This window comes from Hemiscyllium ocellatum, chromosome 5 (genome assembly GCF_020745735.1).
Source record: "Hemiscyllium ocellatum isolate sHemOce1 chromosome 5, sHemOce1.pat.X.cur, whole genome shotgun sequence".
Lineage (NCBI taxonomy): Eukaryota > Metazoa > Chordata > Chondrichthyes > Orectolobiformes > Hemiscylliidae > Hemiscyllium > Hemiscyllium ocellatum.
The window spans coordinates 88,332,971-88,353,829 of NC_083405.1; the positions used below are offsets into that span (position 1 = coordinate 88,332,971).

The window sequence follows — 20,859 nt, forward strand, 5'->3', positions numbered from 1 at the left end:
TGTTGAGCACTCCAGTTAGAGAATTAGTTATTGCCTTACAATTTCAGAAGTGGTCTGCAGCTAGATTTTAAAGATCATGCCAGAGACTTCTAAGTCTGAAATCCCAGCAGTGGCAAGCACTTAAGCCCTTTTGGTATGTGATTTCTGAAGTAATGTGACCAGTAGCTTGCTTACATACGTAATGAGGTGAAAATTAGATGATTGCATGAGAAAATTTGCCCAGGCCTTGGTAGATTGGATGCCACAAAACTCAGTCTCTGCTAAAGTCAAATGGAAAATTCAGCCTGATGTGTTTAATGAAAAGTAATAAAACTAATACATACATAGCTTACATCAATAGCTATATGATAATTATGAATGTTGCACATTACTTACTGTTGTGTCAAAAACTGTGCTGAATTTATGTGATAATGCAATGATATACCATTTAGTCCATGGTAACAATTCCTTTGAAAATTTGATCTACATTTTTACACCAATTGCCATGCTTCTATAGTGATTTACTCTTGCAAATCCTAGTTTCATTGTTCTGAATTCTTATTCTACTGTTGGAACATTTTAAGTTCCTAAACAAAAATCAAACATGAAATGAACACTAAAATTACTTCGTTGTCAAATCAGTTGCATTAATGTATTTTGTCCTTCAAAACTTTTTGATTATTATCATGTTTTAAAGTAAATTCAAAGTTAAGGAGCTATATCTAATAAACACAACTTACGCACATGTCATAGAACAGAAATTTAATGAAATGGTCATCCTAATTTATCAGAAGCAGAATTTTAGAAAAAACAAATGCCAGTACAGACTAAATTGCCAACCACATATCTCATCACACTGTCTGGTACAACAATATAATTACATCCTGAGACTTTGGCGAGCAATATCCATTTCCTTAGCAATAATTTTCTTAAATTGTTAAATAAACTTAATTTTCACATTATTATACAGAAAATACATTTTAGCATGGTATTTTAAGTAATGATTATAAAGAGCATTCCTGGCAATGCTAGAGACAGGTAAGGTTAATCAAATTTTCTCCCAAGTAAGCAACAGAACAGAAATAAAAATATTTAACAGATTCTTCCAACTGTGTGCAGACAGCATATTACTAAAATGTTTACCATTACTAATCACTGCACTTTACCATTTAAATACTGAACTAATTTAATGTATTTAACTTAAAATCTGGCATAAACAAAACAGACAATTGAATCATATCCTTCTACTTACGAACTGAGTTCATCTTTTGAGATAAACCATGAATTCTCACAAACTATTCACTAGTTTACAATTAATACAGAATCCATCATTAGCCAGCAGGCAAAGAAACACAGAGGAAGTTCCAAAGATGATTTGTCTATAATTTACAGCATATTTAAACAAATTTAACACAGAGGTCTCAATTTCATAAACTTGAATGGCTTTGAATAGAATCAATGTTTGGCAAAATGTCACATAACAGTTACTCTTTCTGGAGATGCTTGAAGAAGTATTGTTGAAGTGTCATTTGTGAATTGGCTCTTTTCCAAACCCTTGCGTATTTTCCTCAATCTTCTCTTGATACATGGAAGCAACAAAATAAGTTTCCCAAGGATAACAGTGAAAGGCAGAATAAGAGCTAGTATAAAGTTTGGCGGCATGTAAAATCTGTAGTACTGCTCCTCAAAGGCTCGTTTCCATCCATAAATCAGAACATGGAAGGTGCTGATAAGAAGGGCCACATAACCAAGTGTAGACTTCAGGAGAAAAGAAGAGATATTACTTTCTTAGTAAGATCTATTTTAGCTATTTTTTTCACTATTCACTTTATGAAATGTTGCTCACAATGTTTCTCTAAATAGTAGTTTTTAGTTGAATCATATGCTGTGAGGCACAAATGTTAATACTTTAATTCTGGATCATGTGCTCTTCTTTCTAAACATGACCCACAGGTCCTTTAAATGGAAACAATGTAGGAATCCATAACGCATCAGTTTTTACAGGATTAAAGAACTATGGAAGGAAAATAAAAGAGTTTTGTCCATGATGCATTATTAATTGGATTCAATCTTGCTGCTCTTCCAAACTTCCAGGTTTAAAACACAGGGCAATTTGATAAAAGAAAAGACACAGAGAAAAGTCACAAGGAAGAGATGCGCGATTGTAATAACACTGTGTTAACACTGAGTGCCATCTTCAAATGTTTTTTCCTAATTCACCATTTAAGTTTTATTTCAACTATTCTCTGATTTAATTTATTTTAACTGACATCCTTTCCTTATCTTTCATTAACCAGCTGTCAACTCTGAAAGTAAGATTGCTATTTATCTCAAGGCTATACATATCATAGATTCTAGAGTGCTACAGTGTAGATGCCAGCCAGATAGAATAATTTGAGCTGACACCAGAGAAAAAGACCATTCATCCATCATGCTTTTGCTAGATTTGTGAATAGCTATTCAAAATGGACTCACATCCTAACTTCTTCTCCATAATCTTATGAAATAGTCCTCTTTAATTGCCTTTTGTAAGTTCTTAGGAATTGATTCCACAACCCTTTCAAGCAATATGATGGAGTCTTAACCTTCCATATAAGTTTACACTGATTTTTTTTCCCTTCATCCTTCATCTAATTCTTCAAATTTATGACATTTTCTTCCTCATGTATTTTGGCAGTCAAATTAGAAAGGAATGCAAACAAGGAAAATACACCCGAACAACATTGTTTCCACATTTACACCGAGTAATACTGAAAAGCAGGGACATTCAAATATTCTTGAGCATTCATGGTGTTATGCCAGTTTCCAAATTGGCAGAAAAAAATGCATTTTAAAAATGCTTTTGAGAATACTTGGGTTTTCATTTCAATATTGTATAGAATACAAACATCTTCCAACAATTCAAATAGTGTGAGATCTCCCAAAAGGGCATAGAAGCTCAACCAGACTGATCCCAAGAGGAATTTGTTGGCCTTGCTGTCCCAAGACACCTTCAAGAATTTCAGTGTCATAAAATTTAAAAACAAGAAAGAGGTTTTTTTTAAGAACGTCTACCTATTTGGAACAACAGAAGTCCAAAACACATTAACACTGAATGACTTTGAAGAAAAGTTCCAGTTTTTAATTAGTGATGTTTTTTATTCTCAATAATAGACCAATTTCTCCATGATAAATTCCAGGACTTAAGGATAACCAAATCAGAGCAGGACTTATACACTTAATGATAAGATCCTAGGGAGTCTTGCTGAATAAAGAGACCTTGCAGTGCAGGTTCATAGTTCCTTGAAAGTGGAGTCGCAGGTGGATAGGATCGTGAAGAATGCGTTTGGTATGCTTTCCTTTATTGGGCAGTGCATTGAGTATAAGAGTTGGGAGGTCATGTTGTGACTGTACAGGACATTGGTTAGGCCACATTTGGAATATTGCATGCAATTCTGGTCTCCTCCCTTTCAGAAAGATGTTGTGAAACTTGAAAGGGTTCAGAAAAGATTTACAAGGATGTTGCCAGGGTTGGAGGATTTGAGCTATAGGGAGAGGTTGAATTGGCTAGGGCAGTTTTCCCTGGAGCGTCAGAGGTTGAGGGGTGACCTAATAGAGGTATATAAAATCATGAAGGGGATGGATAGGAAAAATAGACAAAGTCTCTTCCTTGTAGTTGGGGAGTCCAGGAGTAGAGGGCATAGGTTTAAAGTGAGAGGGGAAAGATATAAAAGAGACCTAAGGGGCAACCTTTTCATTCAGAGGGTGATACATATCTGGAATGAGCTACTAGAGGAAGTGGTGGAGGCTAGTACAATTGCAACATTTAAAAGACATCTGGATGGGTATATGAATAGAAAGAGTTTGGAGCGATATGGACCAGGTGCTGGCAGGTGGGACTAGATTAGGTTGGGACCGAAGGGTCTGTTTTCATGCTGTACATCTCTATGACTTTGTGAGTAAATAACCTCACGCCAATTTCATTATTCCATTTTACAATAGTTTAGTTTTAACTTTTGGAAACCGTTGGAGGATGGCAATGTCTTGAAATGCAGCATAAATTAAGAGATAGAACATCAGCAGCTTGAGTTCATTTGGCATCTGATTTTAAAATCTGGATGAGTGAATGGCAACTATTCTGTTATCTATCTCAGCGATTTCTCTCAGCTTAATGTATCTGTGTATAAAGGAACTCTGTTTTCAACTATATTCTTTGAAAATCCCAGCAACACCTGTCCTCCCCATAACAATCAGAGAGGTACATCAAATCAGAGTTGTATACTCTAATTAGAAGATATTTTTCTCAGAAAAATAAAGGCGTGCTTGATAATAATTCCATTATAATCCAACTGAAGTAGAAGACTGAGATTAAGACATAAAGATAGAATTCTAGCATAAGCATGATGGGAGCTGTCAGCTCAAATGAGTCTACCTGGCAGGCATCTACACTGTAGCACTCTAGAATTTATGATACGTATAGCATGAGATAGATAGTGACCTTACTTCCAGACTTGATTGCTGGTTAACGAAAGGTGAGGAAAGGGTGTTATTTGAAATAAATTAATTAAGAATAGTTGAAATAAAAGTTAAATGGTGAATTAGGACAAAAATTATTTCAGAGGGGCACTCAGTGGAGTGATACCCCTGCCATTATTAACACATAGAGGAACTTTAAACTATTCTGTGCATTTGAATGGGAGCCAGGCAGTGAGATACCATTTTCTGACAGCAACTGCTGCTGGTACTGTCCTGTGGTGCTGCCTGTAAATAATACCTAGCATTATGCTATGACCCACTATCTTAGTGGATCATCGTAAATCAGGTCTTGCTGTTCCCAAACTCATACCAAATGTTAGAAGGTATTTTCTAAACTATATGCAGTGCCCCAATTTGCCTGACTTTCAGACCACAGGAACATAGGAACAAAGTAGGCCATTCAGCCCCTTGAGCCTGTTCTGCCATTCAATGAGATCATGGCTGATCTGTGGCCTAAATCCATACACCTGCATTTGGTCCATATCCGTTAATAACTTTGCTTAACAAAAAATATATATCTTAAACTTAAAATTAACAACTGACAAAGGTTGATAGAAACTATAGACCAGGTTTATGTACTGAACAAAAACTATTAACTATTTGAAGTAATTAGAGTATAGCTACTGGTAGATAATAGACAATAGGTGTAGGAGTAGGCCATTCTGCCCTTCGAGCCTGCACCACCATTCAATATGATCATGGCTGATCATCCTTAATCAGTATCCTGTTCCTGCCTTATCTCCATAACCCTTGTAAACAGATATAAATCATTGGTATATAAAACTACTCATTAAAACTCTAATCCCCTTATAAAATCCCCCTTACACACACACACAGAGACATGCCAGCCAGTGGTTTTTGCTTCCAATTCAGATGTTGAGATGATTTTTCTTTGCTTGGCCAGACCCTTTGTGTTCAGTTTCCCTTCTCTGGAAGCTTCCATTGGTTGTAAGAAGTACAGAGTGACTGATTCACTTGAAAAATGTCTAAGATTTATTAACTCAATACGTCTCACAGCAACACTGCAGGAAAGCTAATTGGTTTTCTTCACGTTTAGTCTGAGTTTTTACAACAGATAGCTTCCCCTGAGGATATCAATTGCATACATTTCTATGTCTTTGTCTCTCTCTGTGTCTCTGTGACTTGTTTCTAGTTCCAGCCTACTCTGTTAGCTGAGAACCAATTGGCTACACTCATAAACAACCTGTCGGTTCCTAATCATTTGCACATAGCAGGAATCCATTGTCACACAAAAAAAGTTCACAACAGATATCAAATTCCTTGCCGTGAAAGCACACAACTATTGAGATAAATTCCTAGTTTTGAAAAAAATTCTTTCTCACTGCAGTCCTCAATTTTTAAAGACACAAAAATTAAAAGACAGTGAACAGTAAAACCGACAAATTTATCTTCTCCTTTTGTGGGGTTAAGGGTTAATTATAACTTTAAAAATAGCTCCTGAACATGTGCATAAGATGATATGTTATTGTGACATCAGATTACATTGTACAGGATCCTTGGTCTGTAAGGTTACAGAAATGTTCTATTTATATTGTGATGTTCAATAAAGCCCATCAATGTTCACTTGATTGTAGACCTGATGGTAGTAATGTTGACAACACAAACAAAACCTGAGGCAAATAGCAAATCACAGAATTACAATGTGGAAGCCAGTCCACACCGCCCTTCCAAAGACCATCCCACTCAGAACCACCCCCCATTCTATCCTGTCATCCTGCATTTCCCATGGCCAATCCACCTAACCTCCACACCTTTGGACTGTGCAAGGAAATGGAGAACCCAGAGGAAACCCACAGAGACACAGGGAGAATGTGCAAATTCCACACAGACTGTCACCTGAGCATGGAATCAAACCCAGGTCCCCAGCACTACAATGCAGCAGTGCTAAACACTGAGCCACCATGTTGCCCCAAATATTGGGTGGAGTGAAGTCCAGCAGTAATACAAAGATATGGGTAAAGTACAAAGTGAATCCAGCCTAAGAATATGTGGAGAGAAAGTCAGAAAGATGGCCTATCAGCAACAGGAAGCATTGGATGAAGGACATCAAGGACAACCTAGGTACCTAGACACCAGCACAATACTGACAGAATGTGCAAAAAGCATGCAGCAAGGAACACAAAAAGCTGTAAGAAAGCCAACCAATAGATTATTATAGTTGGAGATCTTTACAGAGAGAGAAAAGTGTAAAAGAAAGGAATACTAGAAAAAGTGCAGTGAAGTAAAATAAATCAGTCACATTTGTCCACATATTGAGTACATTTGACCATGGACAAATTTTATCAGACCCTCTGGATTATGCACAGATCCCAGACCAGGCCATGAATTGGAACAAATGGAACCTATGGTTTAGCTGATAGCACACTGCTTCAAGTATCAGTAAAAACATGGACAAAGGACAGATCAGTTTACTGTTATGCATGACTGTCAGCACTGGCGATACCATTTTTATTAAACAGGGCAAAAATAAAGAGATTGCAAAATATCATGATATATAACACAGGCTTTTGATTCCTGTTTTAGGCAAGTAAAACCACCTTGTACACCACAGTTTAAACAGAGCAACTAAGAGTCAGGGAAACCACTGATTCATTCATAAGTAAGTATCACCTCACAGACAACTGTTAATTTGGATCACTGAACACAGTTCATATGGGACCATATAGCATTAGGGTTACTTGATGAAGCTGTATCTGAACTTTTACAATTTAAAGAAGATTTCACATTACTAAAACCATTTCAGATTACTAAACAGGCTCGTCTTCGCGAGGAAAACCGACCTTTGATCCAAGGGGGACAAAGAATAATTTGTTTCTCATTTCCTATGCAGGCAAGTTACTTGGTTGCTGATAAATTGAGGCCCTTGAATGGCTGTTAATTGAATACTTAAGGGCCTAAACTGGTGATGAGTTGAGAATGTCTCACAAGGACCTTCCTGCCTGGCAATTAATGGCTGAGGTGGCAAGAAAGAGGTGAGTATCTCTCCATTATTGAAATGATGAGAGACTGATAAGCTCTAAAATGCAGAGAATCTGAGTACACTAGGTGCATTAATGAGCCAGCTCACTCATTATATATTCTTCTCACCACTAACATATAGGGCAAAACTGTATCCTCTGTAACAGAAAGTTCAAATGCTGTCTCCTGCAGATCCTACTCACCACCATAAATACTCTAGCATAGATGCTGAAATACCAATTTTGATATATTATGAAATGGTGTTGGAGGATGATGCAGAATCACTGTGTGATTGTATGAAGTTTGACAATCATATAAAGCTTGGCAAATGGCAGAGTTTGATCCACCTTTTTGTATATATATATTTTCTCTTAACACTCAACTAAGCACTGCCCTCACTGTTGAATGTAAATTATTCTTCTCAAAGCAGGTTGGAATAATTTCAAGAAATTAATGGATGTCCTCAGTTACTGGGAGCCAAGAGATGGACTAACTGTGCAGTAAGACAGGAACAGAGGCGTGGAAAGGCATTAAACGGGCATAAGTCTCGCGTGTACATCCAGCAAAATTTCTTATTATAACAGAGGCAACACTCTGCAGAGTATAATCTCATGAGCTGCTGTGTTGCCTTGTAAATAATTTCTCGTAAGCTTTTCAAAAAAGGGAGAAAAGATTTGAGTTTAAGTTAATGTAAAAGGGAGCTTTTAATATTCATGGGTTCATACTATTCAGAGGAATATAGTAGCAGTGAGAATTAAAAACGGATAAATGTAAATCTTTAGAAGTGGAAGATATACTAATAAAGCTGTAATGGAAAACGAATGAGAGTCTGAATTTTATATCAAAAGGCATTGAATGCTTTATTTGGGCAAAGAATTTGTTCGATATATTCCAAACATCAGAGTACATAAAATGACCTAACACTGCAACTGCTGCTGCTGAATGGAAGCTATTCCAAATGAACAGCCAGTCAAAACTTTTTCTTAAAGTTTCCATCTTCCTTTTATTAGAAAAGATTAATCATGTCTAGACATGTTCATGTTTAATACATTTTATTTAGAACTGTTCCTTCACAGGATGTGTCTATAGCTTTCATTGCCCTTGAGGTGATATTAAGCTGCCATCTCAAATTGGTAGCCATGATGTGGAGGAGCCAGTGTTGCACAGGAGTGGATAAAGTTAAAAATCACACAACACAAGTTATAGTCCAAAAGGTTCATTTGAAAGTACAATCTTTCAAAGCGCTGCTCCTTCATCAGATAACTAGTGGGGCAGGATCATAGGACACAGAATTTATAGTAAAAGATCAAAGTTTCATACAACTAATACTATCTATTGAACAAACTTAGATTGCTGTTCAGTTTTTAATCATTTAGAATGGGGATGCAGGTTTTGATTGATTAATATGTAAATCCCAGAACTTCCTTCAAGTCACAGTCCCGTGATAATTTAAGGTTTTATCAGTATAAAGAAAAGGTGACATCTAAGCTCAGACAATGCATTAAATGTGTGAGGTTAGAGTCAGTCCGTGTCTTAACTTGGAGTTAGACTGGTTTTATTTCCAAAGTAGGAATTTATAAAATGTCGCATGGACTGACTGCCGACAGATTGTGTGCTTTTTGAATAAAATAGAATATGTCTGCAAAGACAAATCTGCAAATGCAAATTTATCCTATAGACGTATCTGGGTGTGTGTGTGAGAGAGGGAGAGTGTGCACATGTGAGAAAGTGTGTGTGTGCGCGCGCTTGATATGGTGTATGCACAAATGTGACAGAGTATATGCCTGTGAGAGGATGTGCATGTTACTGTGAGTGTGAGGGAGTGTGTGTATGAAAGAGAGTCCGTGTGAGTGTGATTATATGTAAGAGTGTGTGTATATATGTGTTTGTGTGTGTGAGTGTGTAGTGGGGTCACCTGTAGTGTGACATGACCCAAGATCCCGATTGAGGCTGTCCTCATGGGTACTGCTGCAAATGTGTTGCTGGTCAAAGCACAGCAGGCCAGGCAGCATCTCAGGAACTTGGTTATCAGCCTCTGCTCAGCAACCCTGTATTGTTGTGTATTCTGAAGTTCAACCTGGAGGATGGTCAGCTGAAAATCAGAGGCTGACTGTCCTTGACCACACACTCTCACTTCCACACACTCTCACTTACACACACACAAAGTTAAGTCTGTGCAGAGAATTTGTATTTGCCGACATATTCTATTTTGTTCAAAAAGCACACAATCTGTAGGCAGTCAGTCCATGTGACAGTTTATAAATTATTACTTTGGAAATAGGACCAGTCTGACTCAAGGTTAGAACACAGACAGACTCTAACCTCACACCTTTAATGAACTGAGCTGCGATGTCACCTTTTCTTTATACTGATAAAATCTTAAATTATCTTGAGACTGTGGCTTGAAAGAAGTTCTGGGATTTACATATTAAGCAATCAAAACCTGCATCTCCATTCAAAGTGATTAAAGACTTAACAGCAATCTAGTTTTGTTTAATACATTGCATCTGTTGAATGACACTGCTCTTTTACTATAAATTCTGTGATCTCTGATCCTGCCCCACTAGCTACTTGACAAAGGAGCAGCTCTCCGAAAGCTTGTACTTTGAAATAAACCTGTTGGACTATAACCTGATGTTGGGTGATTTTTAACTTTGAATTGGTAGTATATGTATAACATAAAGATTGTTTTCTACAAGTATTCACTCTCAGTAGTTCAGTGTATCTTAGAGTAGAAATCTTGTATGATCTCATCTAATTCAATAACGTCGTTTACAGAAAGAGATCTGTCAACCCTACCTTTTTGCGCTTATATGTGACTCAAGATCCACAGCAATGTGGCTATCTCTTAAATTTGCCCTGAAGTAGCCTAACAAATCACTCAGATATAGCAAACGGCTACAGAAAAGTCAATAAGGAATGGAACCAGACCTATAACCCAGCATTGATTTGGCACTGGAAATGAAAGATTTTATTCTCAGAACACCTCTCTCCACAGATGCTGCTGGACCTGCTGAGTTTCTCCAGCATCAGTTTTTAGTTCAGATCTCCAGCATGCATGCTACTTTGCTTGCTTTTCTGTGTTTTATTCAGTGCCACTTTTCTTCCAGGTAAGCACATCTTGGTGCTGCTCTGCTCTTCTCTCAAATAGGATTTATATTTTAATCTCTGTGTATGGAGTCATAGAGATGTACAGCACAGAAACAGATCTTTCTGTCCAAGTCATCCATGCTGACCAGATATTCTAAATTCATCTAGTTCCATTTGCCAGCACTTAGCCCATATCCCTCTAAACCCTTCATTTTCATGTACCCATCCAAATGCCTTTTAAATATTGTTAATATCCCAGCCTCCATCACATCCTCTGGCAGCTCAAACCATACATGCACCGCCCTGTGTATGAAAAAGTTGCCCATTAGGTCCCTTTTAAATCTTTTCCATCTCATGCTAAACCTCAGCCCTATAGTTCTGGACACTCCCAACCCAGGGAAAAGACCTTGTTTATTTTCCCTATCCTTGCCCCTCCTCATGATTTTATAAACCTCTATAAGGTCACCCCTCAGCTTTCGATGCTCTAGGGAAAAAAGCCCCAGTCTATTCAGCCGGTCCATATAGCTCAAACCCTCCAACCCTGGCAACATCTTTGCAGATCTTTTCTGAACCCTTTCAAATTTCACAACATCCTTCCTATAGGAGGGAGATTAGAATTGCACACAATATTCCAAAAGTGGTCAAACTATGAATCTGCGCTCCAAGATCTCTTTGTTCAGCAACAGTCTGCAGGACCTTACCATTAAGGATATAAGTCCTGCCCTAATTTACCTTTACAAAATGCAGCACCTCACATTTATCTAAATTAAACTCAATCTGCCACTCCTCTGCTCTTTGGCCCATCTGATCAAGGTCCCGTTTTACTTGGAGAGAACCTTCTTGATGGTCCACCACACCTCCAATTTTGGTGATATTTGTAAACTTACTAACTCTTCCGCCTGTGTTCACATCCAAATCATTTATATAAATGATCGAAAAGCACTGATCTTTGAGACACACTTTTGGTCACAGGCCTTCAGTGTGAAAAACCCTCCACCACCACCACTCTCTTCTACCTTCAAGGCAGTTTGTTCACCTTCATTGCTTTCTATCCCCCTCCTTGCTGTTTTATAAGTTCTTGCTTTCATAGCCTCACCTCCTTTCTCAGTGACTGTCTCTGGCTCTGACTTAACTAATGTTTGTTCCACAGATATTCCATCCTTCACGTTTTGAATCCACCCAGAACTACAGCTATCTCCGAAAATGAAATAGTCTTAAGATAGTAACTCACACCATATCTTGAGGTCCACACTTATTATCATGCACCACTACATGCACACTCTTGACCTCTGTCTCCATCAGCACCAGCTGATGTTATCTCAAAGTTGTCCTACTCCCTCATCCATTTCACTCTTCACTTAATTTGATGATTTATTTAATAACATTTTATTTTCCTTTTAGCTTTTATGGAATACCAACTGCAACAATTTACAGATGTTGATGCCCTCTGGATTTTTTTTCTCTCCTTCTCTCCGATCCATCTCTTCTTCTTTATCCACATTTCATTGTGTATTCATCATACCGTCTGATCTTTCCCTCTCTGATGCCAAATGATCTGTCCTCAGCAAACAACCTTTTACCCCCTTCCAACTCCCCACACTTAGGCATAGAGCTGTACAGCATGGAGACAAACACTTCAGTCCAACTTGTCCATGCCAACCAGATATCCTAAATTAATTTAGTCCCCTCTGCCAGCATTTGGCCCATATCCCTCTAAATCCTTCCTATTAATATACTCATCCAGATGCCTTTTCTTAGAACCAACTCCAATATCCATAGGTACCTGTAATGAAACATCAGAAACATCCAGCTGTGCAGGTTCTCAGCTGGATCAACAGCTGTGCAGGTTTACTGCTCGATTGTTTCACCTCCCGCATGCTTTATGCTCTCTAGCTCTTCGTCCTTTTTGAAAAAAAAGGTGTTGCTGTTTTGATCTTTTCTTTCCCCTAAAGTTCCAAAACAATGTAACATCTTATAAAACAGTAATAACTGCTTCAAACATTTGAGGAAATCAGCTCCAACACTGAAAATACCTCAAAAAAAAAAGGAGCAGCTCTTGCAGCCACAATTTTTCCCTATCTTCCATTTTGGATTACCCAGCATGTCTCTTTGGAAACAAGTCCTTTCCTGAATTCATAGAATATTTCACCCATCTCCAATACTCCCCCTCCATCCAGACCAACATTCTGGTTTCTTAACTGCATTTGATCACTTTATTGAGAACTTTCACCGTGACACAAACTGACTTAATTTCTCAGCTCACCTTTCCTACTCTCAACTTTTTCCACCTGAATTTGGTGAACTCCATTCCCTCAGGTCTAATTTTCAGTGCGAAGCTGTTCTCGTTTAGTGTTCACAGGCTGAGCGCCAATTCTCAGACTCTTTCTCCTTTCTTCTCTTGTACCATGAACTCAGTACTAAACATCAAGCTGTTGGTTCCAGGAATGCAAATGACTTCATCACCTCTGACAATCTCCCCACTAAGTTTCAGGCCTCATTGACCCCCCAAATCTACACAGCCTGCTTCTGTCAACTGTTCAAAATCCACAAATAGGACTGAACTAGCCTATTCCTGTGCTATTGGTCTTATTTCTTCCTATCATGATTCTACTTATTCCCTCTTGTTCCCTTGGTTGCAACTTACATTTGTGATTCTTCTGATTGCTTTATGTTGGTTCCATGACTTCTAGTTTTATGGTCCTAGCCCTTCACCTAGATGTGCAATCCTGCTAAACTTTCATCCCCCATCAAGATGGTCTGAAGATTCCGCTTCTTCCCTAAAGGTTTCATACAGGTTTTACCATGAAAGTCTTTATCGTCCCTGTCCAAAAATAGCTGGCTTGCCTGGCTGTGTGAGTGTGCAAACTCTGTTATAGGTTTCTGAAGAATAACATGTTCTGCTCAGACAGCTACAATCAGACAGATAATTCATGAGAACTTACACTCATTGACTAATGACAGCATTGGAATATGTGTTAGGGATGTGTCTATACCATTTAACATTCAAAGGGACAAAAGATATGCAATCATGTACAGAAAATAGACTACAATTTTAAAGATTTTTAAAAAAATTACCTTAATTTATTCTGTCTAATAAGATCAAGACAGTGTGGTAACTTGTTATGAAATCCTCGAAACAGGTCACTCACGCAGCACTCATTTTGTTTATAGGCATATAGCCTATGAATGTATTTATGGCATCTATAATAAGACCATAAGAAATAGGAACAGGAGTATGCCATTCGGCCCTTCAAAACTGCTCTGCCATTTAATAAGATCATTGTTGATCTGACATTCCTCACACCCATGTTGCTGCCCTTTCACAGTAACTTTTGATTGCCCAACTGATCAAGAATCTATCTCAGCCTTTAAATATGTAAAAGATCCCTCAGCTCTGTGTGGAAAGGAGTTCCAAAGACACACAACCCCCAGAGAGCAGCAATTCCTCTTCATCTCAGTTTTAAATTAGCATTCCTTAATTTGGAGACTATCTCCCTTGATCGTAGACTCTCCTATAATGCAGTATAAAGAGAATTGCTCAACTTAAATTCAATTTGAACTTAAATGAGCTCTGTGAACAAAGCATTCCCCAATCATAGTTAAGTGATGTGTACATTAGACATCTGGCCTGATAATATGAGTCTCCGGTAACTGATACTTTGTATGAATCCAACTGTGGAGTTCAAAGCTCAATTTTAATTTTACACCAACATCTGTTAACTCAAAATACTTAGAACTTCAGCAGGCATATAGTGCTTAACTAATAATTTGTTAATAATACTGAGAAAAAATAATTAACAAGTTGATCTTTTCCTTACCCACTTATATAACCGGAATCTTTTGCTTAGGAACTGTAACGCGATTTACCTTTAACAAAATGAAAATGTATTTGACAAATACTTCAATGGTTTTGGTTAAAATGTACAAGAAAGGATGAACAGTGCATTCTCTGAAGGCTTAAATCTGAAGTGCACATTCAGACACAATGAGGAGCTATCTTCCAGTGTAGCAAGTTTAGTAGTGAGAGACATTTAATCAGGCAGGAAGTGGGCAAGTTAGTACCCTGCCTCCTTCCTGATTCAGTCCAGGTTAGGCCCTGAGACAACCTTTCTACCCTCATGTCTATTGAGGTCCTCAATTGTGTAATTAGTGCTGGCATGTTAAGCACTTGAGTAGCACATGATGTTGGACTCTCTTTTAAAAGAGGCGACCGAAGGCTCTCAGCCAGTTGCTCGCACCTCATTGAATCCACAAGATCCTACCAAGTAACTGCAAAATTATCTCAGTAGTTCAACAGCTTTAATTTTGAATGGCAAATGAATGAAGAAGATAATTTTACCAATCTTAGCCCATCCAACCAGACAGCTTAATATCCATTCCAAGGTTTCTTCCTTCACTACATTACTTTAACAAGGTTCATTCTTTGCCAAATTTTCAGCCCTAAAGTTATCTTTTGGATGTGTGAATCTCTGTCCCTTCTTGCAATTTTAAATCATGTTCATGTTAATGTTTGTATTTCTCTAACAATCTTCTTTAGCCCTGGGCAAACACTTTTCTATGCCAGTTTAATGCTGAAAAGTACACATTCTTTTAGTCTTTCCTGATAATTCAGTTCCCAGACATCGGTAATCAACCTCCTGGTCTGTGCTGCAAATGTCATGATGACTGCAAGACAAAATGTAGCAAGACTTGGACAACATCCAGGCTTGGGCTGAAAGTAGTAACTAATATTCATGCCATCATAATGTCAGATAATGACCACCTCCAACAAGAGACAATTTAACCACCACCCCTTGACATTCAATGGTGTTACATCACTGAATCTCTGACTATCAACATTCTAGGGGGTACCATTGACCAGAAATTGATTCAGACTAGCTGTATTAACATAGTGGTTAGAAGAGCAGGTCAGAAGCTATGAGTACTGCATCAAGTAACTCACTTCCTGACTCCCTTAAGCCTGTCCACTATCTACAAGACACAAGTCAGAAGTACATGAAATACACCCCATTTGACTAGATGAGTGCAGCTCCAACAATACTCAAGAGACTTAACACCATGCTGGAAAACCCTCCTTGATTTGTTACGTGTACACAAACATTCAATCCCTCTACCACTGACACTCAGTAAGTGGTAGTGTGTACCATTTTCAATATGCACTTCAGAAATTCACTGAAGATCCTGAGACAGTACCTTACAAAACCACAACCACTTCCATCTAGAAGGACAAGGGCAGCAGATACGTGGAACACCAGCAACTGCAAGTTTCCCTCCAAACCACCTTTGATGGTCCTTCTCTATCACTGGGTCAAAATCCTATAATTCTCTCCCTAACCTACAGCACGTTCAAGAAGGCAGTTCACCACCACCTTCTCAGGGTAACTGTGGATAAATAAATGCTGGCCTAGTCAGCGATACTGACATTCTATAAAAAGAGACTTTTTATCAGCAACACTTATTTGGAATATTTATCATTTTGTACTTAACCGCAGTTTTAAGTCATGTATGCTGTAGAAAGCTTTCACCTCTTCTTTAAATAAAATCTATCACACTGAAATAGGCCATACAGTCCAAGTAGTCCGTGTCAGTGTTATGCTTCGGTTGAGCTTTCTCCCAGTTTATGAACTATTCTCCACTGTGCCATACATTCCTTTATGGTCTTCCTCATATATCAAGCCTTTCTGCAGCGCAGTGGCTTAGTGGGTTAGCACTGCTGCCTTATAGCAAGAGGGACCCAGATTCGATTCCAGCCTCGGGTGACTGCCTGTATGAAGTTTGCACATTCTTCAGTGTATGCGTGAGTTTACTCTGGGTGCTCTGGTTTCCTCTCACAGATGTGCAGGTTAGGTGGACTGGCCATAGTAAATTGCCCATAGTGTTCAGGGATGTGTAGGTTAGGTGCATTAGTCAGGGGTAAATATAGGATAATAGGGTAGGGGAATGGGTCTGGGTGATTTACTCTTCTGAGGGTTGGTGTGGACTTGTTGGGCCAATGGGCCTGTTTCCACAGTGTAGGGATTCTATGATTCTTAAACGTAGCAATGCCAGCTGTTTTGATCAATCCAAGTAGCAGGAATTAGGGGAGGAAACTGCCTTGTGGTATTCTTACTGGACTATTAATCCAGCGATGCAGGTAATGTCCTGAAATCTCACAACAGCAAATTTGAATTCAATAAAAATTTGGAATTAAAAGCCTATAATGACCATGAAACCATTGTTAAATGTCAGGAAAACCCACCTGGCTCACTAATGCCCTTTAGAGAAGGAAGCTGCCATCCTTACTTGGTCTGGCCTACATGTGACTCCAGAGCCACAGCAATGTGGTTGACTCTTGAACTGCCCTCTGGGCAATTTGGGAGGGCAATAAATGCTGGCCTAGCCACCAACCTCTGGGACGCCCGAACCAACCAACCCAACCACCCCGTGGCTCAACACTTTAACTCTCCCTCCCACTCCGCCGAAGACATGCAGGTCCTTGGACTCCTCCATCGCCAGAACATAACAACACGACGGTTGGAGGAAGAGCGCCTCATCTTCTGCCTGGGAACCCTCCAGCCACAAGGGATGAATTCGGATTTCTCCAGTTTCCTCATTTCCCCTCCCCCCACCTTGAACTCAGAACCGCCCTCCTAACCTGCAATCTTCTTCCTGACCTCTCCGCCCCCACCCCACTCCGGCCTATCACCCTCACTTTGACCTCCTTCCACCTATCACATCTCCATCGCCCCTCCCCCAAGTCCCTCCTCCCTACCTTTTATCTTAGCCTGCCTGGCACCCTCTCCTCATTCCTGATGAAGGGCTCTGGCCCGAAACGTCGAATTTCCTGTTCCTTGGATGCTGCCTAACCTGCTGTGCTTTAACCAGCAACACATTTTCAGCTCTGATCTCCAGCATCTGCAGACCTCACTTTTTACTAGCCACCAACACCCTCATTAGATTAGATTATCTTGTGAATTAATAAAAAAATGTTTTTTCACCTTCACTCTTGTGTTGGCCTGGAAATGGGACAAGTGCTATTTCTTCTGATATGCATTTTCTTGTAAAATTTTCAGAAAATCCATTTTTTGTCTTCTGCAGAATCGATAGAATGGATTCTTTGACCTGAGTTTTTGCATGTGAATGAGTTCAGTAGTGGGAACCTAGTTCTTAGCTGTTCATGTTTGTTCCAAAGGAACTGCCCATATAAATTAGCAGCTGTATCCACTCATTGTAGGATTTTGGGGAGGTACTTGTCAGAAACCAGAAGTGTGCAGTTTAGATCTTATGAAAGCAGATTTGAACCTGGAAGTTCATTTGGATAACCAGGATACCCTCTCACAGAGGGTATGCACTCTTTTGGATGTGGTTCCAGGTTGCTTTTATGAGATGCCAAGTGCTCCTTGGGAGAGTTAAAGCTCCATTTGGAGTGGTCAAGTGCACTTGGGGACTGTTAAACATAGAAAGAAATGCATGTAAATGCACATGAATGCACTGAAACTGTCAAGGTTTTCAGAGAACTGTGAAGGTATGAAAGAACTCTTAACAACTCATTTGAACTGTCAAAGTTTTCAATGAATGTAGTTTTTATCTGCCTACTAAAAAAATGTGCAGTTTTGCTACTCTGTCGCTATGCTCACATGTGGCTAAGGGCTATAATTATACGACTTGCATTGCATTATCACAGTGTGGTGCCTGTTAAGTGAACACTTTAATTGTCAGCTGCAATTGGTTATAGAATAGAAATATTTGTTTTCATTATAGAATAAGCACCAAGTGAAGTGTTTGTTTCCATGATAGATTAACTGAAGAAATTTTGATATATTGAATACATTTTAATTACTTATGGCTTGTTTTAAATTGTAACTTCGTTTATAATCACAGAACTTAATTTTTTGACAGCATTGCTTTTGGGATCTGCCCAAGGTCAATACTAGTTCGGCTGGAATGGTGGGATTATGGGAAAAGAATGGTGGGTGAGGGCCTGTATAGGCATGACTTGGCTGTAAATCAGCATGGATCTAAAGGAAGATGGGATGAGTGGGACTATGAGTTTGCAACAGGGGTATGAGTGGTCATGGGGATGAGTGGAGGAGAACAGAGTAACATGAAGGCAATGAGGAGTTATGTGGTTAGGATTAGAATTATGAGGGGTTATGAAGCAAACTTCCTTCTCAGCTTCATGGCCACACAACTGCTGGGAGGTTTCACACATTCCAATTGGTATGGTGATGCATTAACTTCCTTCTGTATTTGGGACTCCCATACTCAGACAGTGAGGACTGCCGATGCTGCAAAGTCAGAGTTGATAAAATATGAAGCTGAAAAAAGCAGCATCAGAAGAGCAGGAGAGTCAACATTTCAGGCAGGACCCTTCATCAGGATTGGGGAGGGAAAGGGGGCTGAGAAATAAATAGAGGGGGGTGGGAATGGGGAAAGGTGGGTGGGATGGTGATAGGTGGCTGCAGGTAGGAGGTAATTGAGATTGGTCAGCGGGAAGGATGGAGGGGGTAGTGGGAAGGATAAGTTAAGTCAGGTCAGAGGGCTGGGGTAGGGTGGAGAGTGGGGGCTGGATCTGGGATGAGTTGGGGAATGGGGAGATTTGGAAGCTGGTGAATTCTATGTTGAGGCCATAAAGTTGTAAGCTCCCAAGGTAGAAGATGAGGTGTTCTTCCTTACACCTTGGAGGTCCTCACAGAAGGAAATAACATTTCAGGGAACATTGGTATGAGGTGACATAGGTTGGCATGAGGGGTAACACTGGAAGCATTTTTTGTTTTAAACATATTTTTCAAAAATACCATCAACATGGTGCCTGTGCACCAAGACCAGCCTTGTGTCTAGCTTGCTCTGCACCCAGCAGCCTTAGCTCTCATTCTAATGTCACCCAGTCTAACTTTCTGCCACCCTAGAGCAAATCAGACCTTCCAGGCCACTTTTTCACTGGTTTGGGATGTCCTGACTCTGTGCTCCTAATTCAGAAGTGAAAATAAGCCTCACTGTTTGAACTTGAAAGTCTGATGCAAGTAGCCAAGTTGAGGAAGGGTTGGAGGATGTCACTCCCAACTCAAAAATAAAAGGACAAGTGTCCTCCTGAGCTGCTTCTGCAGTACGCTTGCTCAAGTTACAGCAGGAGTCTGCAAGGGACACCACAAATTGCTGGTTTAGGTTCTTCCTAAAATTAGATACACATTTCATGTTTACCCATCTGTTTTGCATCTTGGAAAAAAGACAGGAGTTTTAAAAAATCATTATTGGCTTCTCACTTGCTAATGGAAATCATCTACTTGCAACAGATAAACCTTTCCAACCTTCTTGGTGTATATTTCCATCTAAATGTTTGTAAAACAATGGACGATTTGAAACAATGTTTATAGATAGTAATTAGATTAAATTCAAAAAGTTGCACATAATTAATAAATGAAACGAAAGACAAACATACATGAATAAAGTTGAACTCCCTCCAATTCAATGAACTGCTGACTGAAGGGATAGATGTAACTGCCAGCAATGAGAGAAGACCCAGACTCATAATTCCAAAGGAAATATACATTTCCATTCTCCATACCTCCTCTTCATTCCAGGAATTTTCAATGTTGATGTGAACCTATGAAACAATCACAATAAGTCCCTCAGATCAATTCAGACATTTATTTTCAAACCACCCACTTTAATCAAAGCTTGTAAATTCATAAAGCTCTCAACACAGATGTCATAAATTAGCTTCATCACTGGACATCTAACAATTAATAATTAAATCAGTGCTAAGATCATAAATTACATATTTTTTATACAAACAGAATAATTTGCAAGGCACTATAGGAATAATACTTCATATCACAAGGTAAACAGTACATAACACCTGGTTTATTGTCTTCCTATTTTACTGTACTTTAAAGAATGTTAATACAGGAGAAGTAGAGATAATCCTGACGAATGTGATGAAATATTGGGTAAGCACAAGACTAAATTGGAACAGAAAACACTTGATTTCAAATTATATGCCCTGTGGGCACTGAATTGTTATGAACTATATTCCAGGCAAAACAATGGATTGCCATTTGGATTGCAAAATTTAATTTCATTCTGTTCCTATTTCTAGCACCGTGAGTGAGTTAGTGTATGAAATGGCAACCACACTGAGCATTCTTACTGTGGCATGGGCACTAAGAATTTATGGTATAAACATGCAGAGTCAGCAGAAGATGACGTCAATCAGCATATAATACTGAGTTAATGTCAGCCGTGCCCTTATCAACCACAATGCTCCAGCTAATGCTATTTCACATTCACATGTTGCTGGTCAGCCATTCAGCAACA

The 20,859-nt window shown here is 39.0% G+C and overlaps 1 protein-coding gene across 2 annotated transcripts in view; it reads right to left on the bottom strand.

The window, feature by feature from the left end:
- Nucleotides 1-758: 758 nt before the first annotated feature.
- The window catches only part of steap2 (STEAP family member 2, metalloreductase), a 66,279-nt gene continuing 46,178 nt past the window's right edge, over nucleotides 759-20,859 (bottom strand). For both annotated transcript variants that reach the window (XM_060825556.1, XM_060825557.1), the window contains 2 exons: nucleotides 19,982-20,146; nucleotides 759-1,737 (listed from right to left, as the gene is read on the bottom strand). In XM_060825556.1, the coding sequence (XP_060681539.1) occupies nucleotides 1,453-1,737; nucleotides 19,982-20,146 (450 nt within the window). In that variant the 3' untranslated portion in view covers nucleotides 759-1,452. The remainder of the gene's footprint in view (nucleotides 1,738-19,981; nucleotides 20,147-20,859) is intronic.